The sequence below is a fragment of the Pleurodeles waltl genome, chromosome 7, assembly GCF_031143425.1.
Source record: "Pleurodeles waltl isolate 20211129_DDA chromosome 7, aPleWal1.hap1.20221129, whole genome shotgun sequence".
NCBI classification, from domain to species: domain Eukaryota; kingdom Metazoa; phylum Chordata; class Amphibia; order Caudata; family Salamandridae; genus Pleurodeles; species Pleurodeles waltl.
This window is the reverse complement of record NC_090446.1, coordinates 1,302,247,341-1,302,268,482: the sequence shown is the minus strand read 5'-3', so window position 1 is coordinate 1,302,268,482 and position 21,142 is coordinate 1,302,247,341. Positions and strand designations below refer to the sequence as shown.

The 21,142-nt window shown below is 46.8% G+C and overlaps 1 protein-coding gene across 1 annotated transcript in view; it reads right to left on the bottom strand.

Annotated features, from left to right (window-relative positions):
* The window catches only part of LOC138247046 (sacsin-like), a 149,002-nt gene extending 130,280 nt beyond the window's left edge, over nt 1-18,722 (bottom strand). The window contains 2 exon segments of the mRNA XM_069201796.1: nt 12,160-12,247; nt 18,652-18,722. Of these exon segments, the coding sequence (XP_069057897.1) occupies nt 12,160-12,247; nt 18,652-18,722 (159 nt within the window).
* Between the last annotated feature and the right edge of the window lie 2,420 nt (nt 18,723-21,142).

Below are 21,142 nucleotides of genomic sequence, written 5' to 3'. Positions count from 1 at the left end.
AGGTGGTGGACTCCAATATCCCTGGACTATGGTCCTTGTAGGTCCAGGGGTTGTGGTGGCTGAGGTGCTGATTGGACTTTTACGAGATGGAGGGGGTGGGTCAGGTGATGGAAAGAGGTTAATTTTGGAGAGGAAAAACTTTTTAGGAGCAATGGGAAGGGTAGGTTGAGTGGGTATGGGAGTGGAGGAAGAGGATGTGGTTGTAGGAGAGTCAAGTGTGCTGTCTTTGGGTGCAGGTGCTTGTGACGGAGGCTGTCGTGAGGTGGATGGCTGTTGGGTGGGTGGCTGCCTGCGTTTGTGTGGTTTGGATGAGGGGGTGACAGACACAGTGGGAGAGGACACAGGGGACGTGTAAATGGCAGTGGGGGTGGTGACTGCACGTTTGCGGAGTGTTCTGGTGGGTGTGCTGGTGATGGACGTAGTGGATGATGATGTTGTGCATGCAAGTGTGAGTGGAGACGTCACAGGGAGGGAGGAGGGAGACGAGGAGGAGGGGGAAACAGAGGAAGCAGTGGCTGTTGGCATGTCTGCATGTGGATGTTGCTTGTGTGAATGCTTGTGGGATGTGTGGTGCTTATGTCTGGATGAGCTGACCTTGGGTGTTGAGGTGTGTGCAGGCTGGTCTGTAGGTGTGTCTGGGATAGGCAGAGGAACAGGGGACTGCGACTGGGTGGAGGGAGTTGGAGGAGGGAGGCTGGAGACAGGGACAATGGCTGCCGTCAGTGCTGAGGCCAGAGCGTTGAACGATCGCTGATGGGCAGCCTGACCCGAATGAATGCCCTCCAGGTATGCATTGCTCCGATGCACCTCCCTTTCTACCCCCTGGATGGCATTCAAAAGGGTAGACTGCCCAACAATGAGCATCCGGAGGAGGTCAGTGACCTCCTCACTGAGGGCAGCAGGGGTAACTGGGGCAGGGCCTGAGGTGCCTGGGGCGAAGGAGGTGCCCGCCTTGGTGTGCGAGCGGGCACGGGGCGAACGCTGAGGGGCTGCTGGGAGGGCAGAGCTGGTGCGCTTGGTGGCGGCTGTACCTGTTGTTGCGGTGGGCACGGATGTTGCCGCCACCACAAGGGAGCTCCCTTCCGAGGACGTGTCGGTGTCGCTGACATCTCCACGTGTCCCCGTTGTGGAGCCCCCCTCGCCCTCCGTCTCACTGGTGAAATCAGAGTCCGTTGCATGGCCCTCCGGGGCCATGTGAGATGCAGCTCCCTCGTGCTCCAATGCCACTTCTCCTCCGCCAGATGATGCTATTGCACACATGAACAGGAAGAGCAGAAAAAAAAGGGGGGGGGCATAAAGACATGTTGAGTGCATGCATTGGCAACACAGTTGGCGGAGAGGACAGACACAGAAGCCCCCTGCACTACGCCGCGCACTTGGGGTACACTACTCAATCAGTGAGACCTGGCCTACAGGCCAATGGACGACAACTGCACACATAGGTGACACAAGGCCATGGCTAGCTGTACTTGGCACCCTACAGAGGTGGAGGGCGGGTACACAGGGCCATGCCTTACGGAGGGAACTAGCCTACAGAAAGAGCCCTGGCCTAGGGATACTCACAGCCCTCCTCCCCCACCCAGACACCTCCACTGCGCGCTAAGATAGCAGAATGTGCCGGTACTCACCCCCTTGTGTCTGCTGTGATGTCCTCACGCGCCCATCCAAATCTGGGTAGGCCACCGCCAGGATCCGGGACATCAGGGGGGTCAATTGACGACTGGCACCCGTCATACGTTGGGAGGCCATCCCCAGCAGAGCCTCCGCGGTCTTTCTGGTCCCGCGGCGGATGTCCTCCCACCTCTTGCGGCAGTGGGTGCCCCGTCTGTTGTGGACCCCCAGGGTCCGGACGTCCTTGCCGATGGCACGCCAAATGTCGAGTTTCTGATGGGCGCTGACCTATGTGACACGTACAGGGAGAGAAAATAATATATCATCAGTTTCTGCATGCTCGATGTGAGTGGCCCCCCCTCCCCACCCTTGCCATGTGGCACATGCTCTCATCTGTTGTTTGATGCATGCCTCATTCGCTCCCCATCGCACCATCGTTCATTCACCCCACTCAACCCAGGCATTGGCCACAATGCATGGTCCCAGTGTACTAACCTGTTGGTCTGGAGGACCGTAGAGTAGCGCATACTGGGGGAGGACCCCATCCACAAGTTTCTCTAATTCCTCAGAAGTGAAGGCAGGGGCCCTTTTCCCAGTCGCAGCAGCCATTGTCTCTTCCAGACCGAGGTCACAGCAGCACTTGCAGTATAGGTCCTCTCCTGTGGATGATCAGGTCTCGAGTGATTAAGCAGATAGAAAATGGCGGTCCCGCCCGCGGCGGTGCGTACCGCGACCGCCGGCGCACTTCCTCATTGGCTCCTGTAACCCATAGGGTTCCATGTTAACCAATGCGGCTTTGCACCGCGGTCTTCGACCACCTACCGCCACGGTGTGCCACGCCAGCGCATTGACCTCACATCCCATTGTCACACTTCACAGGTCAGGCAGCCGCCATTTCAAGGGCCCACATGGCTTAATTTCTACTGCGTCACACAGGCCTAGGCCTTGCATTGCCACTCATACAAGCCATTCAATGCATAGAGATTCGTGTACTGTGCAAGCTGTGGGAACGTACCTGTGGGTTGATTGACTCTGTGCTCCATGTTGTCCTTCCTAGGCACCGTCCACTGGGACTTGGGAGGAGATGGAGGAATCCTCCAGTGTACAGACCGCTGGTGGAAGACAATGGAAGAAAGACATGTCATACTGACATACAGACTTGACCGAGCCACTATACAGGAACTGTGTGCCCAGCTGGAGGCAGACCTGATGTCACCCATCCGCCAACCCACAGGGATCCCCCCTCTAGTGCAGGTTCTGTCAGTACTCAATTTTTTGGCAAGTGGGTCATTTCAATGTACAGTGGCCATTTCATCAGGGATGTCTCAGCCTATGTTTTCAAAGGTGTTGTCCAGAGTGTTGTCTGCCCTGCTGAAATACATGCGGAGCTACATTGTTTTCCCTGAGGTGGGCGATTTGGCTACAGTGAAGGGTGATTTCTATGCCCTTGGACATATTCCCAACATCATTGGTGCCATTGATGGGACCCATGTGGCTTTGGTTCCCCCCAGAGAAAGTGAACAGGTGTACAGGAACAGAAAAAGTTATCATTCGATGAATGTCCAGATGGTCTGTGTGGCTGACCAGTACATCTCCCATGTAAATGCCAAGTTCCCTGGGTCAGTGCATGACGGGTACATCATGCGAAATAGCAGCATCCCTTATGTGATGGAACAGCTACAGAGACACCGTGTGTGGCTAATAGGTGACTCTGGTTACCCCAACCTGTCGTGGCTACTGACCCCAGTAAGGAATCCCAGGACCAGGGCAGAGGAACGGTACAATGAGGCCCATGGGCGTACTAGGAGGGTGATCGAGCGGACCTTCGGCCTCCTGAAGGCCAGGTTTAGGTGCCTGCATATGACAGGTGGATCCCTAATGTACTCACCGAAGAAGGTGTGTCATATCATCGTGGCCTGCTGTATGCTTCACAACCTGGCTTTGCGACGCCAGGTGCCTTTCCTGCAGGAGGATGGTCCAGATGGTGGTGTTGTGGCAGCTGTGGAACCTGTGGAGAGTGAAGATGAAGAAGACGACGAGGACGACACAGACAACAGGGACACAGTGATACTACAGTATTTTCAATAACACACAGGTAAGAATCAACACCGGCATTTTACAATTACTTACAGTCTCCTGCCTCTCTACTGTCTGTCCTATTCCCCCAGTGTATGTTAACTGAGTTGTGACTTTCCCTTCCAATTTCAGAGATGTGGGCCCCATTGCGTGACCTCAGCTTTGTTTCCCCATGGACTACAGCTGTGTGACAGTGGTATGTTATCATCACTATGTAACTGGACATTTTGGCAGCGTTATGTCTAATACATTTGTTCACAATACAGGCAGACTCCTGATTATTTTTGTGCAATAAGTGATTTTATTAAAGTGCTGAATTTAGGGACATGGTTGAAAATCGGTGATGGGTGATGGTGGAGGAATGTCCATGGCAGAGTCCAGATTTTCAGTCTCACAGGTGCATTGTCCATATGCCTGTGGAAGGTGGAGCAGGGGCAGTTTAAGGTTGGACAGGGTGACAATGTGGGACAGTGGGATGACATCAGGGGGTATCCTTTGATGGCGGGGGTCTTGGCATCCTACTCTGTCTTCTTCCGAGATCTCAGGCCCCGCTTGCGGGGTGGTTCTCCTTCTGCAGGGGGTGGGGTTCTGGTGGCCTGTTGTTGTGTGGGGGCCTCCTGTCCACTAGCGCCGGCGGAGGTGGTGGCCCCTGTCACTAGCATGGACCAAGAACAGGCTCTTTGTGGTGCCACATGGTCCCGCAATGTGGTGACAATCTGGTTGAGTGCCCCGACGATGGTATCCATTGCGGAACTGATGCTTCGGAGCTCTTCCCTGAACCCTATGTACTGTTGCTCCTGCATGACCTGGATCTCCTGGAACCTGGCCAGGACCGTCACCATCGTCTCCTGGGAGTGGTGGTATGCTCCCATGATGGAGGAGAGGGCCTCGTGGAGAGTGGGTTCCCTGGGCCTGTCCCCCCCCCTGTCGCACAGCAGCCCTCCCAGTTCCCCTGTTTCCCTGTGCCTCTGTCCCCTGGACCGTGTGCCCACTACCACTGCCCCCAGGTCCCTGTTGTTGTTGGGGTGGTGGGTTAACCTGGGTGCCCTGTAGTGGTGGACACACCGCTGATTGACGTGTCCTGGAGACAGAGGCATGGGCCCGCTGGGTGGGAGCTGTGCTGGTGTTCCCAGAGGGGGTTAGGTCTGCTGTGGCCTGTGGCTGTGTGAGGGGAACCGACTGTCCTGAGGTCCCCGATGGGCCGGGCTGGTCGTCTGGGTCCAGGGAGACAGAGCTGCTGTCATCACTGGTGGCCTCTTCTGGGGGTGGGATGGACATTTCTGGACCCTCCTGGGCAGTGTGGTGGCGTTCGGGTCCTGCTGGGGTATAGAAGTATGGTTATTGCTTCTGTGTGTGCCATATCGTGCAATGGGTGGGTGCCAGTGTACCCCAGGGCTGGCATTCCTATGTGGGGGCTTTTGTGAGGGTGGCTTGTGGGGGAGATTTGGATGTGCAGTGGGCGTGCTTTGTTGATGGGTGTCCATGCTTTGTGGACGCATGCAGGGCTAGGTGTTTGGATGGGTGGGTTGTGATGGAGAGCCATTTGCAAGGATTTGGGGTGATGGGGGTGGGGGTGAGGGTGCGGGTATTATTTGGCATGCAGGTGGGGTGGGGGGGATGTAGTAGTGAAGATTTGACTTACCAGAGTCCATTCCTCCAGCTACTCCTGCGAGTCCTTCAGGATGCAGGATGTGCAAGACTTCCTCCTCCCATGCTGTAAATTCTGGCTGTTGAGGTGGGGGTCCGCCGCCAGTCTTCTGCACTGCGATGTTGTGCCTTGATACCATGGAACGCACCTTCCCCCGTAGGTCGTTCCACCGCTTCCTGATGTCGTCCCGATTTCGTGGATGCTGTCCCACAGCGTTGACCCTGTCGACTATTCTTTGCCATAGCTCCATCTTCCTGGCAATGCTGGTGTGCTGCACCTCTGTCCTGAAAAGCTGGGGCTCTACCCAAACTATTTCCTCCACCATGACCCGGAGTTCAGCGTCTGAAAACCGGGGGTGTCTTTGCGGTGCCATGGGGTGGTGTGGATGAGGTGTGGGGTGGTGTATGTGTTGTAGAGTGTGGTGGGTGTGGTGATGTGTGGTGTTTTGTGCGTGGATTTTTGTGTGGGTGATGGTGTGGTTTGCCTATGTGTGATGGTGTTCTCTATTCTGTGCTGTCTCTCTCTGTCTTTCTATTGGTTTTTTTGGTCGTAAGGGTTTGTGGGTGATGTGGGTGTGTGTTTTATATAGTTTTGGGTGTGTGGGAGTGTTGTGTGTATGTGTGTCAGGTGTGTGTATTTCAAATTGTCCAATGTGGCTGTGTTTTGGAGATGGGTGTGTATTTTGACCGCGGCGGTGTGTACCGCCAATGGAATACCGCGGTTGAAAGACTGCCGCGTGGATTTGTGGGTCGGAATGGCATGGGCGTATTTCTGTTGGCGTGACGGTGGAGGTTTGGTCATCGCCAGTTTTACGCTGGCCTTTGGTGTGGCGGACTTTTGTGGAGTTCGGGTTTTTGGCGGTTTGCCAGTTGCGGGTCAGAATGACCGTGGCTGTTTCCCGCGCCCGCGGCGGTGTTATGCCGGTCTTCTGACCGGCGGTAAGCGCCTTTTACCGCCGAGGTCAGAATGACCCCCTTAGTCATTGTTCACACAGCGCTGACCAAGCGATTTGTAAATGTTTTAAACTTTCTTGTGAGAATTGTCTGCTGAAATGTAGGGAACTACATATGGATACATTTGTATCCTTTATGCCTGAGAAGTAAATGTTCCCAGGCCTGGACAATGGCTGCACTGACTGAAGTTATGATTGCAACAAAAAATTAACCTGACAAAACTGGTGATGGGAAAGGGCAAAGAGGAGCCAATCATCGACGTGTGAAAGACTGTCTAACTATATCACAGATTTGAGAATTAATGTTTATTGGTTTTACTGTGAACGCACGATATTCTGACCAATGACGACATGGGAAAATGTTTTATGGATTTTTAGTATACCCAGACTACCCTAAGCAGAAACAGTCTGTCTGAGTCCATTTTCCAGTTGATCCCATTCTCTATCATTTAGCGGTTCCATTCGAAGAGCAACGCAGTTCCTGATGTCCGCCCCCTGGTTCACCACAGAACTTCAGTCTTCCAAACGAGAATGCCAAAAAATTGAGAAAGCCTGGCGCCAAGAACCCTCAGTGAGCAACTTCTCCACCCTCAAATCACCCATGCGCAAACATCACCAACTCATGCGGACTACCAAACGATCCTTCTACAAAGAACGCATAGACAACAACACACACAACAGCAAGGAACTTTTTGCCATCCTAAAGAACTCCCCAATCCCAAATCCTGCACCATCGACACTCCACACTCCCAAGACCTCTGCAACTCCCTCTCCAACTACTTCCACTGAAAGATCGCAGACATACACGACAGCTTCACATCGTCATCACCCACCATCACCACCACCCACACAACCAACACCACTGTACTCTGCCGCACCAACCTACTGAACACCTGGACCCCCACCAATGATGAAGAAATCGGCAAAACCATGAGCTCCATCCACTCAGGCTCCCCAACAGACCTTTGCCCCCACCACATCTTCAACAAAGCCCAGCCAAATCATCGCTCCCCAGCTCCGGGCCATCATCAACAGTTCCTTCGAGACCGCAACCTTCCCAGATATTTGGAAACCCGCCGAAGTCAACGCTCTTTTCAAAAAACCCAACACATACCCTGAAGACCTCACAAACTACCAACCTATCTCTCTACTCCCCTTCCCCGCAAAGGTCATAGAGAAGATAGTAAACATACAACTGTCTCGCTTCCTAGAAGACAACAACATACTCAACGTCTCCCAGTCTGGATTCCGCAAAAACCACTGCACCGAGACCGCCCTCATTGCCTGTACAGACGACATCAGGACCAGATTGGACAAGGGCGAAACCGTCACAATCATCCTCCTAGAACTCTCCGCAGCTTTCGACACTGTATGCCACCAAACCCTTCACACACGCCTCTTTGAAGCCGGATTTTGCCACAAAGCCCTGGACTGGCTCACCTCCTTCCTCTCCGAAAGAACCCAAAGAGTTCACCTCCCTCCTTTCCGGTCTACAGCCACCAAGACCATCTGTGGGGTCCCCCAAGGATCCTCCCTCAGCCCCACCATTTTCAATATCTACATGCTCCACTCGCCAACATCATCCGCCCCCACGTCCTCACTATCATTTCATACGCTGACGACACCCAGCTCATCATCTCCCTCACGAGGAACCCATCTACCGCCAAGAATAACCTACACGCCGAATTCCTCGCCATAGCTAACTGGATGTCAGCAAGCCACCTCAAATTGAACTCAGAAAAAACCGAGATCATCATCTTTGGTCGCAAAAAGACAGCATGGAACAACTCTTGGTGGCCCACCACCCTTGGACCACCTCCAACACCCACCACCCACGCACACAATCTCAGCATCATACTGGACTCATCTCTCTCCATGAGTCAGCAAATGAACGCCATATCACCCTCCTGCTTCAAACACCTTTGCATGCTACGCAAGACTATCAAATGGATTCCTTTATAAACAAGAAGAACGGTCACCCAAGCCCTCATAAGTGGCAGACTGGACTACGGCAACGCCCTATACGCAGGGACCACAGCCAAGCTTCAGAGAAAACTCCAGCGCATCCAGAACGCAGCCGCACGTCTCATCCTCAACCTCCCTCGCCACGAATACATCTCCGCTCACCTCAGATCCCTACACTGGCTGCCCATCAACAAGAGGATCATTTTCAGAATCCTTGTCCACGCTCACAAAGCCCTCCACGACAATGGACCGGCCTACCTCAACAAACAAATCAACTCCTACAAACCAACTTGACAGCTCCGCTCCGCCGACCTCGCTACAGTCCCCCGCATCCAACGCACCACCTCCGGCGACAGATCCTTTTCCAACCTCGCTGCCAAAACCTGGAACTCCCTCCCCACCAACCTACGCAAGACCCAGGACCTCCTAACCTTCAGAAAGCACCTCAAAACATGGCTTTTCGAGCAGTAACCCCCAGCGCCTTGAGACCCTACCGGGTGAGTAGTGCGCTTAAGAAATTTGTTTGATTGATTGATTCTCTTTCTTTAGCTTAAGCCCCATAGGGTAATTCTGTTGATGCTATTGATGCCGATTCCTTAGCTTGATGCCCTTTCGAAGTTGGTTCAGTTATCTTAAAGCCCAACCGTGGCTGAGCCATTCCCTTTCATTGTTCCTTGCCATTGCTGACCAGACGGATGTCTAACTGACGAAGAAATCACAGCTTGCTGATCCATTCAGAAGAGGTATAACAAAATGCTATTGTTTCTATTCTAGATTTTTGATATTTATTTTAGGTACCAACCGCTATTTTGTTAGCACCCTAGTTAGATGTTTTCCAAATTTCCTTTGACTAAATTACTTTTGCATGAAGCCGAAACATGCCATTCGAATTGTAGAGTTAGTTAGTGTACCACATATTTACAATTGTTATTAACAAAGAATTGATTTTATTCATCTGCTGAAGTCTTGATGTATGCCATCTCTGTTGTCTAGTTATTGATGTTGTTAATTGACACCTTAACCCTTGAATGTTTCATGATAAATGCTTTGGTTAGATTGAGATTCTTTTGCCGCTTTGGCCAGCCTGTGTTGTTTGTATATGTCTATCACTTGGTTTTGAGATTAATTTAAGTGATATTGGCATTGTTAATCTAGGGAAATACATTTTCTAACTTTACTAAAAGGCGTGTTTATTCATGGCCACATGGGTTATGGTGCTTAAAGATTATTGACTCCTAAATGGTGATGATGTTTTATTGACTATGTGGTTCTATTGCTAATTGAGGTTATGAGCCATGGTGGAATCACTCTAAGGTACATCGAACCTCTAATGCGTCCCATTATAAATAAATTGCCAAAGACCAAATAAGGCCAGATGCGCTTACAGATATACCCAGCTTAATTATTTACATGTTACTTACATGACCCGAAACAGATTAACTTAATGTTGGGCATGGAGGATGAGCTTGTCTGGGACGTGATTTCCAAAATGAGAGGTTTTACCATATGGTTTGGAATTGCAGTGAGATTCATGTTTACTGGACACAAGTCTTGGAGCAGCTTGAGTAATAGCAATAGACAGCTATGTCCTGGTAGAGCAAGACAATTACCTCCATTGATAGATGGAGACAAGACCTTCGTAAATGGACAAAGGCTGAAAGCATTGCTTTGCATGCAGAGGAAAGGAGAGGCTTGAGATGAAGTTCACGTGTAGGATGAAACCACAGTGCACTTTGAGAACCCAGCGAGGAATGAATAGATAAGTGATGTGAGCCCAGGAAAGGCAGATTTTTAAATATCCCCATCACCTCCCCATATATTTCTCTAGCAGTGACATTTAAGACCCTGGCCTACTGAAGATGTCCCAACAATATTGCACATTCAAGCTGTGTCTTGGTTTGTGGTTGGTTGGTTTGTTGCACTAGTTATACTTACCAAATCTGTGTTTATGTCTGTCCCCTCTCTAACTGTTCTTTGATATTTGACATAAAAGCATAATGTGTAACAGATTTAAAAATATGGCAGTGCAATCTTGGGCTAATGATAATTGTAACCCAAATGATTTGTGAAAGACTCAATATTGATTTGATACGATAAAAATAATAAAGTGAAAAAATACAAATACAAAAGCAAGTATAAGGCACCGGAGTATGCAAGGTTGAAGGCCAGAGAGTGTGGATGGGTGGATGACAAATACTACAGGTCAATTATGGTACAATAAAACACTTTAATACAGAATGAGCTGGTGAATAAATACAAATTTGAAACCTTGGAATTTCAAGAAATTTGTGAATCTCTAAACTTTTTTGTTTCTTAAAAAGTTTGTGGTGGTGCTTCTGCCACAGAAATCGTGGTGGAAAGCCGGCTGCTAATACCACTGGCGGTCTTCTGTGGGCCGGCGGGTCGGAGATGATTATCTCATGCCCAGCGGTTCTGACCGCCATGGCGGTATGAGTGGAGATGTGGCGGGTTGGCAGAGGCCAAACTGCCACACTCATAACGTGGCAGTCTGCACCGCCAGCCTGTTGGAGGTGGGACGGTTTAATGATAAATGTTTTGGTTAGATTGAGATTCTTTCGCCGCTTTGGCCAGCCTGTGTTGTTTGTATATGTCTATCATTTGGTTTTGAGATTAATTTACGTGATATTAGCATTGTTAAGCAAGGGAAATATATTGTCTAACTTTACTAAAAGGTGTGGTTATTCATGGCCACGTGGGTCATGATGCGTAAAGATTATTGACTCCTAAATGGTGATCTTGTTTTATTGACTATGTAGTTCTAATTGAGGTTATGAGCCATGATGGAATGACTTTAAGCATAGCCAAAAGGTCCATCAAACCTCTAACACGTCCCCTTATAAATAAATTACCAAAGACCATATAAGGCCAGACACGCTCACAGATATACCCAACTTAATTATTTACGTGTTACTTACATGACCCGAAACAAATTAACTTAATGTTGGGCATGGAAATCCAGTAATCTAGCTAGTGGCTAGGAGCAGGGCAAGGAGTAATAAATAGGCAGTTAGGCACAGGGTTTGGCCGAGATGCAAGGGCATTAGGGCAGGCCAACTCAGCCACAAATGATCGCAGTGGCTAAAAAATACAACTAAAGCAACATTATGGTTCTTCAGCAAAAGCTAAAGCCTCCTGAAATTTGGTCTTTGAATCCTCCTCCCATATCCCAGGAGGCGAAGGAACAGCTCCCCACAACAACATAGTCTTGAAAGACAATAGAGGGAAACTTGTGCAAGCTGTATATGGCCAGACAACTGAGCAGCTATGCCTGTGTTCAATAAGTTAATTAATAAGTAATGCCTGGGGAACGGGATCAGTAGGCGAATATGTTATGTGCGTAATAATGGCTCCAATTTTGTCATGGATTGTGGTTACTGTCAGAACCATCAACTGAATAAAATAATACTATACCGCTCAGAAATTATGTACATTTTCTATAACACAGCAAAGATGATGTAGCCACCATCTCAACCATCTCAGCTGTGTTATAAAACTATGTGGAGAAAACTAAAAATTTATAGATTGATTGTTTCAGTTATTTTCAACTACTGATAATTACTCAGGTTTATTTTCCAGTCTATTGATTTTTTTCCCACCATTCTACCTCTGATAGGACCCAGCCATGTGCAAATCAGTCTTGGTTCTGCTCCAATAGTAACAGTCCAGCCCAAACTTTGTTAGATCACATTATGCAGACCAGAAATTATATATATATATATATATGTATTCCATAATGCAACAAGACCAGTAAAACCATCAACAGTGTTGTAGAACATTATGCAGCCCAGAAATTATATACATTCTCCAAAAGGCTGGCAGAAGTTAATCCTCAAACTGGTGTACATCACCTATAATGAACCACGGCCATGTTTCTTCAAAGCCTTACCTTCAGAATCTGCCCACCATCAGGATACTTGTGGAGGATATTCTGCAGATAGACCAAGTAAGGTGGTGTCTTCTGAGAGAATGAATTCCTGAGAAAGGAATGGAAAGCCATCAACTTCCAATAAAGAAGATACTGCTCATGTTTTAGAACATTACACGAGGAAGGCACTACAAGAAAAAAGACTGTACTTATTTTCCCTGGTGGTAAATCCTGTGAAAATGAAATGTGGGAGACATTGGGTTGTTGGTTATAAATGAGGTGTTAATCCTGTTCAAGCATCAGCCCCAATCCCTGTCAGAGTGAACCATAAAAGTCACAAAATTAACCTGTAATTAACCCTATGGTAACATGGAGCAAAAGCAATCAGGCTGAGCTGAGAAGCAATATGTAAAGAACATACGCAGCAAACAAACACTAACAAAGTGAAACCACAACACAAGAAAAATCGCACACCAATTCAGAAAAATAGAGTACATTTTTATTTTTAAAAATCCAATCAGTAGAACCAGAGTTAGGAATTTTTAAAGCATAAGGTAAAAACTAGTGCCTAAAATATCAACGTGACAACTGCAGACATCTAGTCGAGCTAGACCAGGTCAAAGCCAAAAAATATGGGCAACCTTGACGGACCATGATTTGTATTCTTAAAATGGATTGGACCTGGTTGGCACTTACCTTTGGACTTAAAAGAAATTTCAGTAAAGAGATGCTTGAGAAGGTAAAGTTCAGCTGGAGCGAGGCTGTAGGCAGTGTCCAAGGACGAAGTGTTGTCGTCAGGAGCTGCTAGACAAAGTCACAGTGAACATTTCTACGTTCGGACCTAAGACTCTTTTTTGGGAGTTGAAAATCTCCAAGACGAGGAGGCTGGAGGCAGTAGCCGATGAGAGTTGCATGAGGCCGAATACCCTTTTTGTGATAGACCGCTGACCAGGATTTGCTGCTGCAGAGAAGAACGTAGACCAGCCTGCCGCGAAGTGAGGCTGACTAGTGATGGACATTGGGTTGATAGATGAGCAGGTTGGTCCCCGTCTTCTCTTAGTTCTTTGAACAGTTTTTAGCCAAAGACTTTTTATGTCCCAAGTTTTGATGTCTGGTTATCTGGGCACCTTTAGCACCACCATCAAGGGTCCATAACTGGAGGGGCACCACTTGGGAGGGAAGGAGTTAGGACTCACTCAGGCTGAGTCCAGGTGTGGGCTCAAGATGATTGGAGCCTTTCCTGTCCCTGAGGCTCTGACCAGGAGGCCAGCCATCTAGCACTTGGAGTCCCTCTGGTAGTCCATGGTTCAAACAGTGGAACAGGGCTCAATCAGCGGGGCAGGTCTCTCAGGGTTCAAGGCAGGCTCCAGGTAGCAAAGGAGTTCTTCTAGGTGTGGCAAAGCAGTCTTGTGGAGCACAGAGCAGGACACAGCAGCATGCAAACCTCTGAGAGTCCTTCCACATGTCCAGAAAGTAAACTGAAGAGGGGTTCTTAGGGTCCTATTTTATTTACCTGGTGCCTTCATTGAAATAGGTAAAGTTTCTCAAGAATTCCATTTGAAGTGATTGAAGTTTCCTACTTCCCCCACCCTGGCTCCTGGCTGTCTGTATGAACAATAAAGGAGTGGCAACTCCTTTGTGTGAAGCAGGGCACAGCATATTTGGCTGCATGTAGCACTGTGGCCAGCTCTGTCGTCTCACCCTACCAGTTGATGGCCCATCTAGGCAAACCTTGTCCCTCCACTGTGTGGCTGTCTGGGATTAATGAACAAAGTCCAACTGCCAACTGTCATGTGACCCAGGAACCAACGGTTTGTACCAAATGATTAGGGCAGAAAAATGCCAACTTTCTAAAAGTGGCATTTTCAAAATTGTAGCTTAAATCTGACTTTACCATTACAGAGGATATTTAACTACAATTTCTCAGACACGAAACATGAAATGTTTACCTGTTCCCAATCAAAGGTTAGCACTTGTTAAATATAATAAGGCACCTCAAAGTTCTCCTACGGGAGAGGTAGGCCTCACAGTTTTGAAAAATAAATGTAGGTGTTTTTCACTACCGGGACATGGAAAACTTAAAACTGCGTGGTCAACCTTTTAATTAAAATGCACCCTGCCCTATGGGCTACCTACGGCCTACCTTAGGGGTGATATATGCAAAAATGGGAGTTTAAGGATTAGCAAGGGGTCATATTGTCAAGTCAAATTGGAAGTTTAAAACTGCATTCAGGATGCAAATGGCAAACTTGGTACATGTTTTAAAGTGCTAATTCAGTGGGTGGCACAATAAGTGCTGAATTCCCACTAGCATTTAATTGACAGGCTCTGGATATATGGTAATCCACCCTAAGGGGCTTATAAGTAAAATAACTATACTAATCAGGTAGAAGCCAATTTTACCATGTATAAAGGAGAGAACACAAGTACTTTAGCACTAGTTAGCAGTGGTAAAGTGCACAGAGATCTACAGCCAACAAAAAACTAATTTTAGCAAAAAGTGAAGGATAAAGGCAAAACATTTGGGGAAGCCCACACTAAGGCTGACAGGTTTAACAAGATATCTCTACGGAATTTGGTACAAATCTATTTCAGTAAATTTGTGGTGCCTTGATAAATTTCCTCTACACTCACCATGAAACACACACAAAATTCCCTTGTGAACAGATTTATACACCAGAATAAAAATAATTGTGATTGACAAGATTCCACAACTCCATTCTAAACTGTGAATCAGGAACTGTATTTTACTCTTTTTAATGATACTATGGGGGTTATTCTAACTTTGGAGGAGTGTTAATCCGTCCCAAAAGTGACGGTAAAGTGACGGATATACCACCAGCCGTATTACGAGTTCCATAGGATATAATGGACTCGTAATACAGCTGGTGGTAAATCAGTCACTTTTCCGTCACTTTTGGGACGGATTAAAACCTCCTCCAAAGTTAGAATAACCCCCTATGTGTGCAACAACATTACGCTAAGGTATAAAGACGACTTCCACACACAGATTGAATTCCCAGTTCCTTATTGCTAGCTATACATCTCCAACACACTTTAGGAGGAATGAAAGGTACACCTAGTATTCACTGCTGCTTCGACAGTTAACACAAACAACTGGTAACATCACGACAGGAGGTGAGTAAATAGCTTTTCCGATTGAACCCACAGACTTTAAAGACCCCTTTATCCTCTAAATTTTACATTTGTCTACGCCTTCAACAATTCTCCAGGGAAACTACTTACCCCAGGACATGAGACTGGAAATGTTCTTTGTTAATTTCATAGCTGGCTAAAGCCCATCTTATGCTTATAAAGGCCTGCTTGTCATTTGGACGGCTTGGTATTTAGATGAACAGGGCCTGGTGATGTGTGATCTCAAAGTAGTATACTTATGGATTTTCAGCCTCAATCAATAGCCACCCCATGCAGAGGAAGCCATCAGATGTCAGGGATGGCTCTTTTTTCCAGGGATACCAATTAGATGTCAGGTGTTGCCACCATATGTGCAGAGTAGTCATTTCATAGCAGGATTGCCTAACAAATTCCAAGGGTGATCACCTTGTATAACGGATGCCGACCATGTACCAAAGATGCACAAGCCTACTTTGTGTATCAAGAGGCCACGGGATGTACATATAGCCACCATATGTCTCTCTATCTTGTCACCATGTGTCTATATTGGCCACCAAGTTGTATTCGGAGTGCTGACTGTAGTAGGCTGATGAACAGGCCTACTGGTCATGATTGCCCTTCCTTGCACCTTTTTCTGTGCTTGTCTGGTTTTGCACGGTCTTGCATCATAGCGTTTCCCATCTTCGGAGAGAATGTGAAGTCTTCAGCTGTCAGAGAGCTTATAGCTGTGTGGCTTCTAAGAGTTGTGTGGCTTTCGTGCTGGTGCTTTTAAGAGTGTGGTCAACCCTCCAGCCAGACAGAATACAGAGGAACCCACAAACTTGTACCCAAGTCGAGTACAAGTTGCTGTTATTGTCTCATTCTGCAGAGTGCCCACTTAGACCTCCGAATACCACACAGTGAAAACGGAGGGGTTACATGGAGCATCAGATTGGTTGGGCCAGCACAGCATACTGGTAAAAGCAATTCATGCTATAATTGGAGCTGACGCCTGGACAAATCGGCATGCTTTGCAAAAACGGAAAACAACAAGAGTCACCTTTTCCACATGAGGCTGGGCCCAGCACCTTTTGTTTGTCAATGTTTTAGTCTATTACTGTGAGTAACGGGTCCCGCCGGATGCTAATGCTAATTCAGCGCAAATTCAACTCCATACTTATATTTTGGCGCTCAACATGTCTAGCGCCAAAATATTGGAGTTAAAGTCATTTTTTGCCTGCGGAAAACTACCTTGCGTCAATGAGATGCAAGATAGGTGTTCCCGGGCAAGAAATGACTCAAAGGCCCTAGTGCCTTATTTATTCTCCCATGCAAAAATGGTGTACAGGAGGGAGGCGGGCCTAAATAATGGCGCTAAGCTTGCTTAGCGCCATTATTTAACGCCTGGGTCGGGGGGCTTTAGGGGGCCTGCGGGCCCATTTCCATTGTGCAACACCATGGAATACGCCCACAGGTGCCCTCCCCAGGCCCCAGGGGCACCCCCACTCACACCAAAGGGACAGCGGAGGATGGGGACCCAATCCCAGGTAAGTATAGGTAAGTAAAGGTAAGTGTTTACCTTTTTTTTAAAGTGCCGTAGGGGGTTAAAAATGGGCCCCCATACATGGCACTGGGTGCAATGACCATGTCCAGGGGACCCTTGTCCCCTGTGCTGGGCATTGGGGTGGTGGGCATGACCCCTGTCTTTTATAAGACAGGAGTCATGTGGTATGGTAGGTTTAGCGTTAAAAAATTAAGCTAGGCTGGTTAGAGTCATCATTTTTTACTGTAACCAGCCTAACGTCATTTTTAACGCTAAACCCACTAATCCCATCCCGCCACCCCCACCCGGCTAACGTCATTCTCCATGACTCCACCCTTTGCGCCGGATTGCGCCATTCCATAAATAAGACGCCCATCCAGCATCTTGGAATGGCGCTAGCCAGCGATATACGTTTTGACGCTAGCGCGGTTTAGCGTCAAAAAGTATAAATCAGGGTCATGGTGTCTTGATCAGGCCATGCCTGGCCACAGCAATTGGTTGTTTTCAAACCTGGGAGCCGAACACTATTATTACTTCCTCATCTATCTTCCTCATCCCAGTCCTTACTAATGAGGCTTCCGCCTCCAACATAGACCATCCAAAAAAAAAAAAAGAAACAACACAATTTATCCACCACAGGGAGAGACTTTACCCTTTAATAGTGTTAAGATAAAAGAGGTACTAACCCTTCCCCATATCCTGTTTCTTTTTGTCTCTGATGAGAATGTTCATAAAATTGGTGAGTGTTTTTTATTCTTTCTTCTGGTATATATCTGTTTAAAAGCCGGTGTTTGCCGTGTACTGTTTTTTTTATGGTTAGGAATGTGTCCTACTCGCTTTAGTAAAAGCACGTTCTGCGGTTTGGAAGAACGAGCCTGTGTTTTTCCATGTCAAGACACTGGACACTACAGGACTAGCCACCATAAATCTCCTTGTTAAAAAATTAGAAGGTTTCTGTGCTTTAGCAGTTTTTTATTCTAATCTTTTATATATTCTCTTTCTTATCAGTCTCTAAAAAGAGACACATTGATGATTCAGCGTTGGAGGTGGTGGATCTGGAGGATCCGGGTGTTGAAACAGATATGCTAATTAGAAAATTATTTAATGATGTTTATGTGTGTTGAATAATGAAAAGCTGTAGAGAAATTAATCTTAGAGAAAATAATGTGCACGTTTGAAAATGTGCCCTCGGGGCATGTCAGCCATTTATACGATATTGTACTAAAATAACTGAAATAGTGTGAAATAACGAAAATATATAAGAATGATGTAGTAATATGTCATAATGAGATGTATAACCTATGTTTTGCATTAACTCACAGTGCTAATTTAGCTGAAATAAAAGCCTAGTCTTCCTGGGCCTCGTATACGAAGAGCTGAAATACTAGACGCCTTGCAAGAAGCTGGATGTATGACCCGTCCTTGATCCACCCGATGTTAAAGTTGCTTAGCTAGAATTTTCTGCAATGTACCGGCGTACAGGAGATGATGAAAACAATTTGATACAATTATGTGTAGAGTAGGCTAAATGTACTTTCCCAGGACTCGAACAATAGAGGCACTGACTGAAGAGGAACATGCAACAATTTCGATACCTGAAGAGCCGGATGATGAGGGCATCGTATGGCGAACCAATCCACATCTTGTGAAAGGACTAATATTGAAATTTGTAGATTTGGTAAACAAATGCTATAGGTTAAAGTCATATCTGCTGACTGACTGACCAATTGGGAATTAGGGGGAAGGAATGGGAGACCCTAATAAAAAGTCATGACAAAGGGCTAAAATTTCAGATGCGAGGAGAGAATTGATGACGTCAGGAGACGCGGTTCGAGATTATGTCGTTGGGCTCAAACTCTGAGATCCTGATGCGTAGCTGATCAAATTGATGACCTGAAGACGAAGGCGGACTTTGTTGCTGATCCATTCTGTGGATAGGTAGCTATGAAAATGTGACTGACTAACTTGTGCCTTTTCTTCTAGGTACCAACTGCGCTGTTTTATAGATTTTCACTTAGAAAGATGTTTTTCCAAATTCATGTTTTTCTCTAAATTGTTTTGCATGAAGCCCCACATGCTGATGCTAATCTTGGTTAGGTAGGCTTCCTAGGGGTGACGTTGACAGTGACAAATGACTGACAAGGTATTTGCTGAACTCTGCTATTGATGCTGGAATCTTCATTGGCTTTTATTCAAGCATATGTTTTTCTTCAAGTTCTGATTTGATTGAATAAAGGTTGATCTAACAGATTAATTAGTATTGTATTCAATAGGGAAATAAAACTTGAATAACTTTTTACTGAGTTGTGGTTATTCATGAGTAGATGGTTTTGAGTTGTTTTCATAGAATGTTTCTTGATTATTGATGTTAAATATTGATTCAGTAGTCACTGCATGACTAGGATACTCCATGCAATCCAAAAGGTTCATCGACCTATACGCGTCGCCTTGTAAGTGTACTTACTAAGAACCAGGCACGCTAGCAGTTTTTTTGGAAGCAGGTTGATGGTTAGTTACCTTGGAGGACTATTTATGTGGTGAATACTGGTTGTGGTGGTAGTTTAAGTTAGGGTTAGTTGTTTGTATTTTTATGAGGTTTGAATTTTGTTTTTCTGAAATGGCAATTGTAGCAAAGATGATGTCCCCTTAAGCCCAGAAATGACTTTCCCAGATCCTGGATCCCGCTAGAAAAGATGGGTATGTTCTTGGCGTTCTTGTGATAAGTATGAAAGTAGTAGGTTGCGCTTATAAAAGGCTTAAGCAAATCGCAGGTGAATTGCGATGTATGTGAGGTAAAGTAGGGAGCCTACGTACTCCAGCTGAGGTTAGTAGAAGTGTGCGTACTCAGCAGTATGAGAGTAGGGAAGTCGTCGAACTTCATATGTGTGTGGCGCTTTGTGCTAACAAAATTGTCCACGTGGTTGTTGGTAATGTACGGACCCTGCGTGGTCTAAGACTTCGGAGTATATTGACAAGTGTAGGAGACACTTCGTTATATGTTGTAATCTGTCTGGTTTAGTAGGTTGATCGGGCGTGGTCAACAAGTCGGTGTGTGATTGAGTAAGAGAAATTTTCGACTGAGATTTGGCGAGTCCTATGTGCACCAGGACAGACCCATTGATCAGTTGCGAGTAAAATTCGTGGGTCAAATTTTGCTTGCGAATGTGGGAGACTGAGAAAGAGGAATAGCTATATGAGCGAAAGGGCCATTCGTGAAAATCCGTAAGGTCTCTGAAGCGATTGTGTACCTTCCTGTAGTAAACCAGCAGGTTTGTTTTAGTTATTGGTTTTTGGTTAAGTGCTCACAATATCGCATTAGTTTTGTGTGAGTTGAAGTTTAGGAGGACAAGCCGCAAGACTTTGTCAGCCGCAGTGTGTGAGTGTGACGTCAGAGTGTGCCGCGCTGGGATAGGTTGGATAGTAAGAAGGGTCGCGAGCGGATTGGCAGCCGTCCGTAAGAGGCAATTGGTTGAGTAAGCGGGTGAAAGGAATCATGGGAGTAAAAGTCATTTCATTATTGAATCGAAGTAAACACAATAGACAAAATTATGTTTTTCAAGGCTTTCAGAAGCATGATGAAGGGTGATTCTTACATTAAGGCGTCAGTGGGGGAGCAGACCCCACCAGAAAATTTTCTGGTGTACATTGTGATGGAGGAGTGAGGTGTCGCACTGTGTCTTTGGTTGAAGCAGTGGTGTAAGATGACAAAGAAGTTAGGAGCTTTAGCGTTTCTAGAGCATGGAACGTTTAGTTTGAGAATTTTGGATGAATTGCGAATGGCATTATATGAGACAAAACCATTACCTAGACCAGCACAGTTTGAGGCTTTAGCGGTTTGGGAGCTAGTAGCCAGACAGCAACAAGAAATGAAATTTAAGAGGAGAATAAAAAGAGTGGAAAAATCATTGGCAGAAGCCAGGTGGGATTGGGAGCAGAAAAGGTGGAGAGCAGAGACATTACAGGGAATTAAATTATTTCCTGCCGCCATCGCAGAAGAAGATGAAACAGAGAAGGAAGATGCTGCTAAAGGTGATGAGAACACAGAAAAAGGGAAAAAGAAAAGGCCTTATGTAGACAATGAGGATTCTGATGTTGAGGACCTTATTACACAGTTGTTGAGGGACCGACCTCCGCCATGTGTGACCCATCCAGGGGGTCCAAGTACTAGTTCTGCCCCAACTGCTCCAGCACAGGCATCGATCGGGGATAGTGGGACCAGTGCAGACAGATAGTGGACAAGTACAAGGGGTAATACAGACTACTCCTAATGCAGGGAATACTTCTGTGGTCCAAGCTCAGGTGCATCCGCCATCGATACAGAGAATTTATCCAGAAGTACCAGTTCTT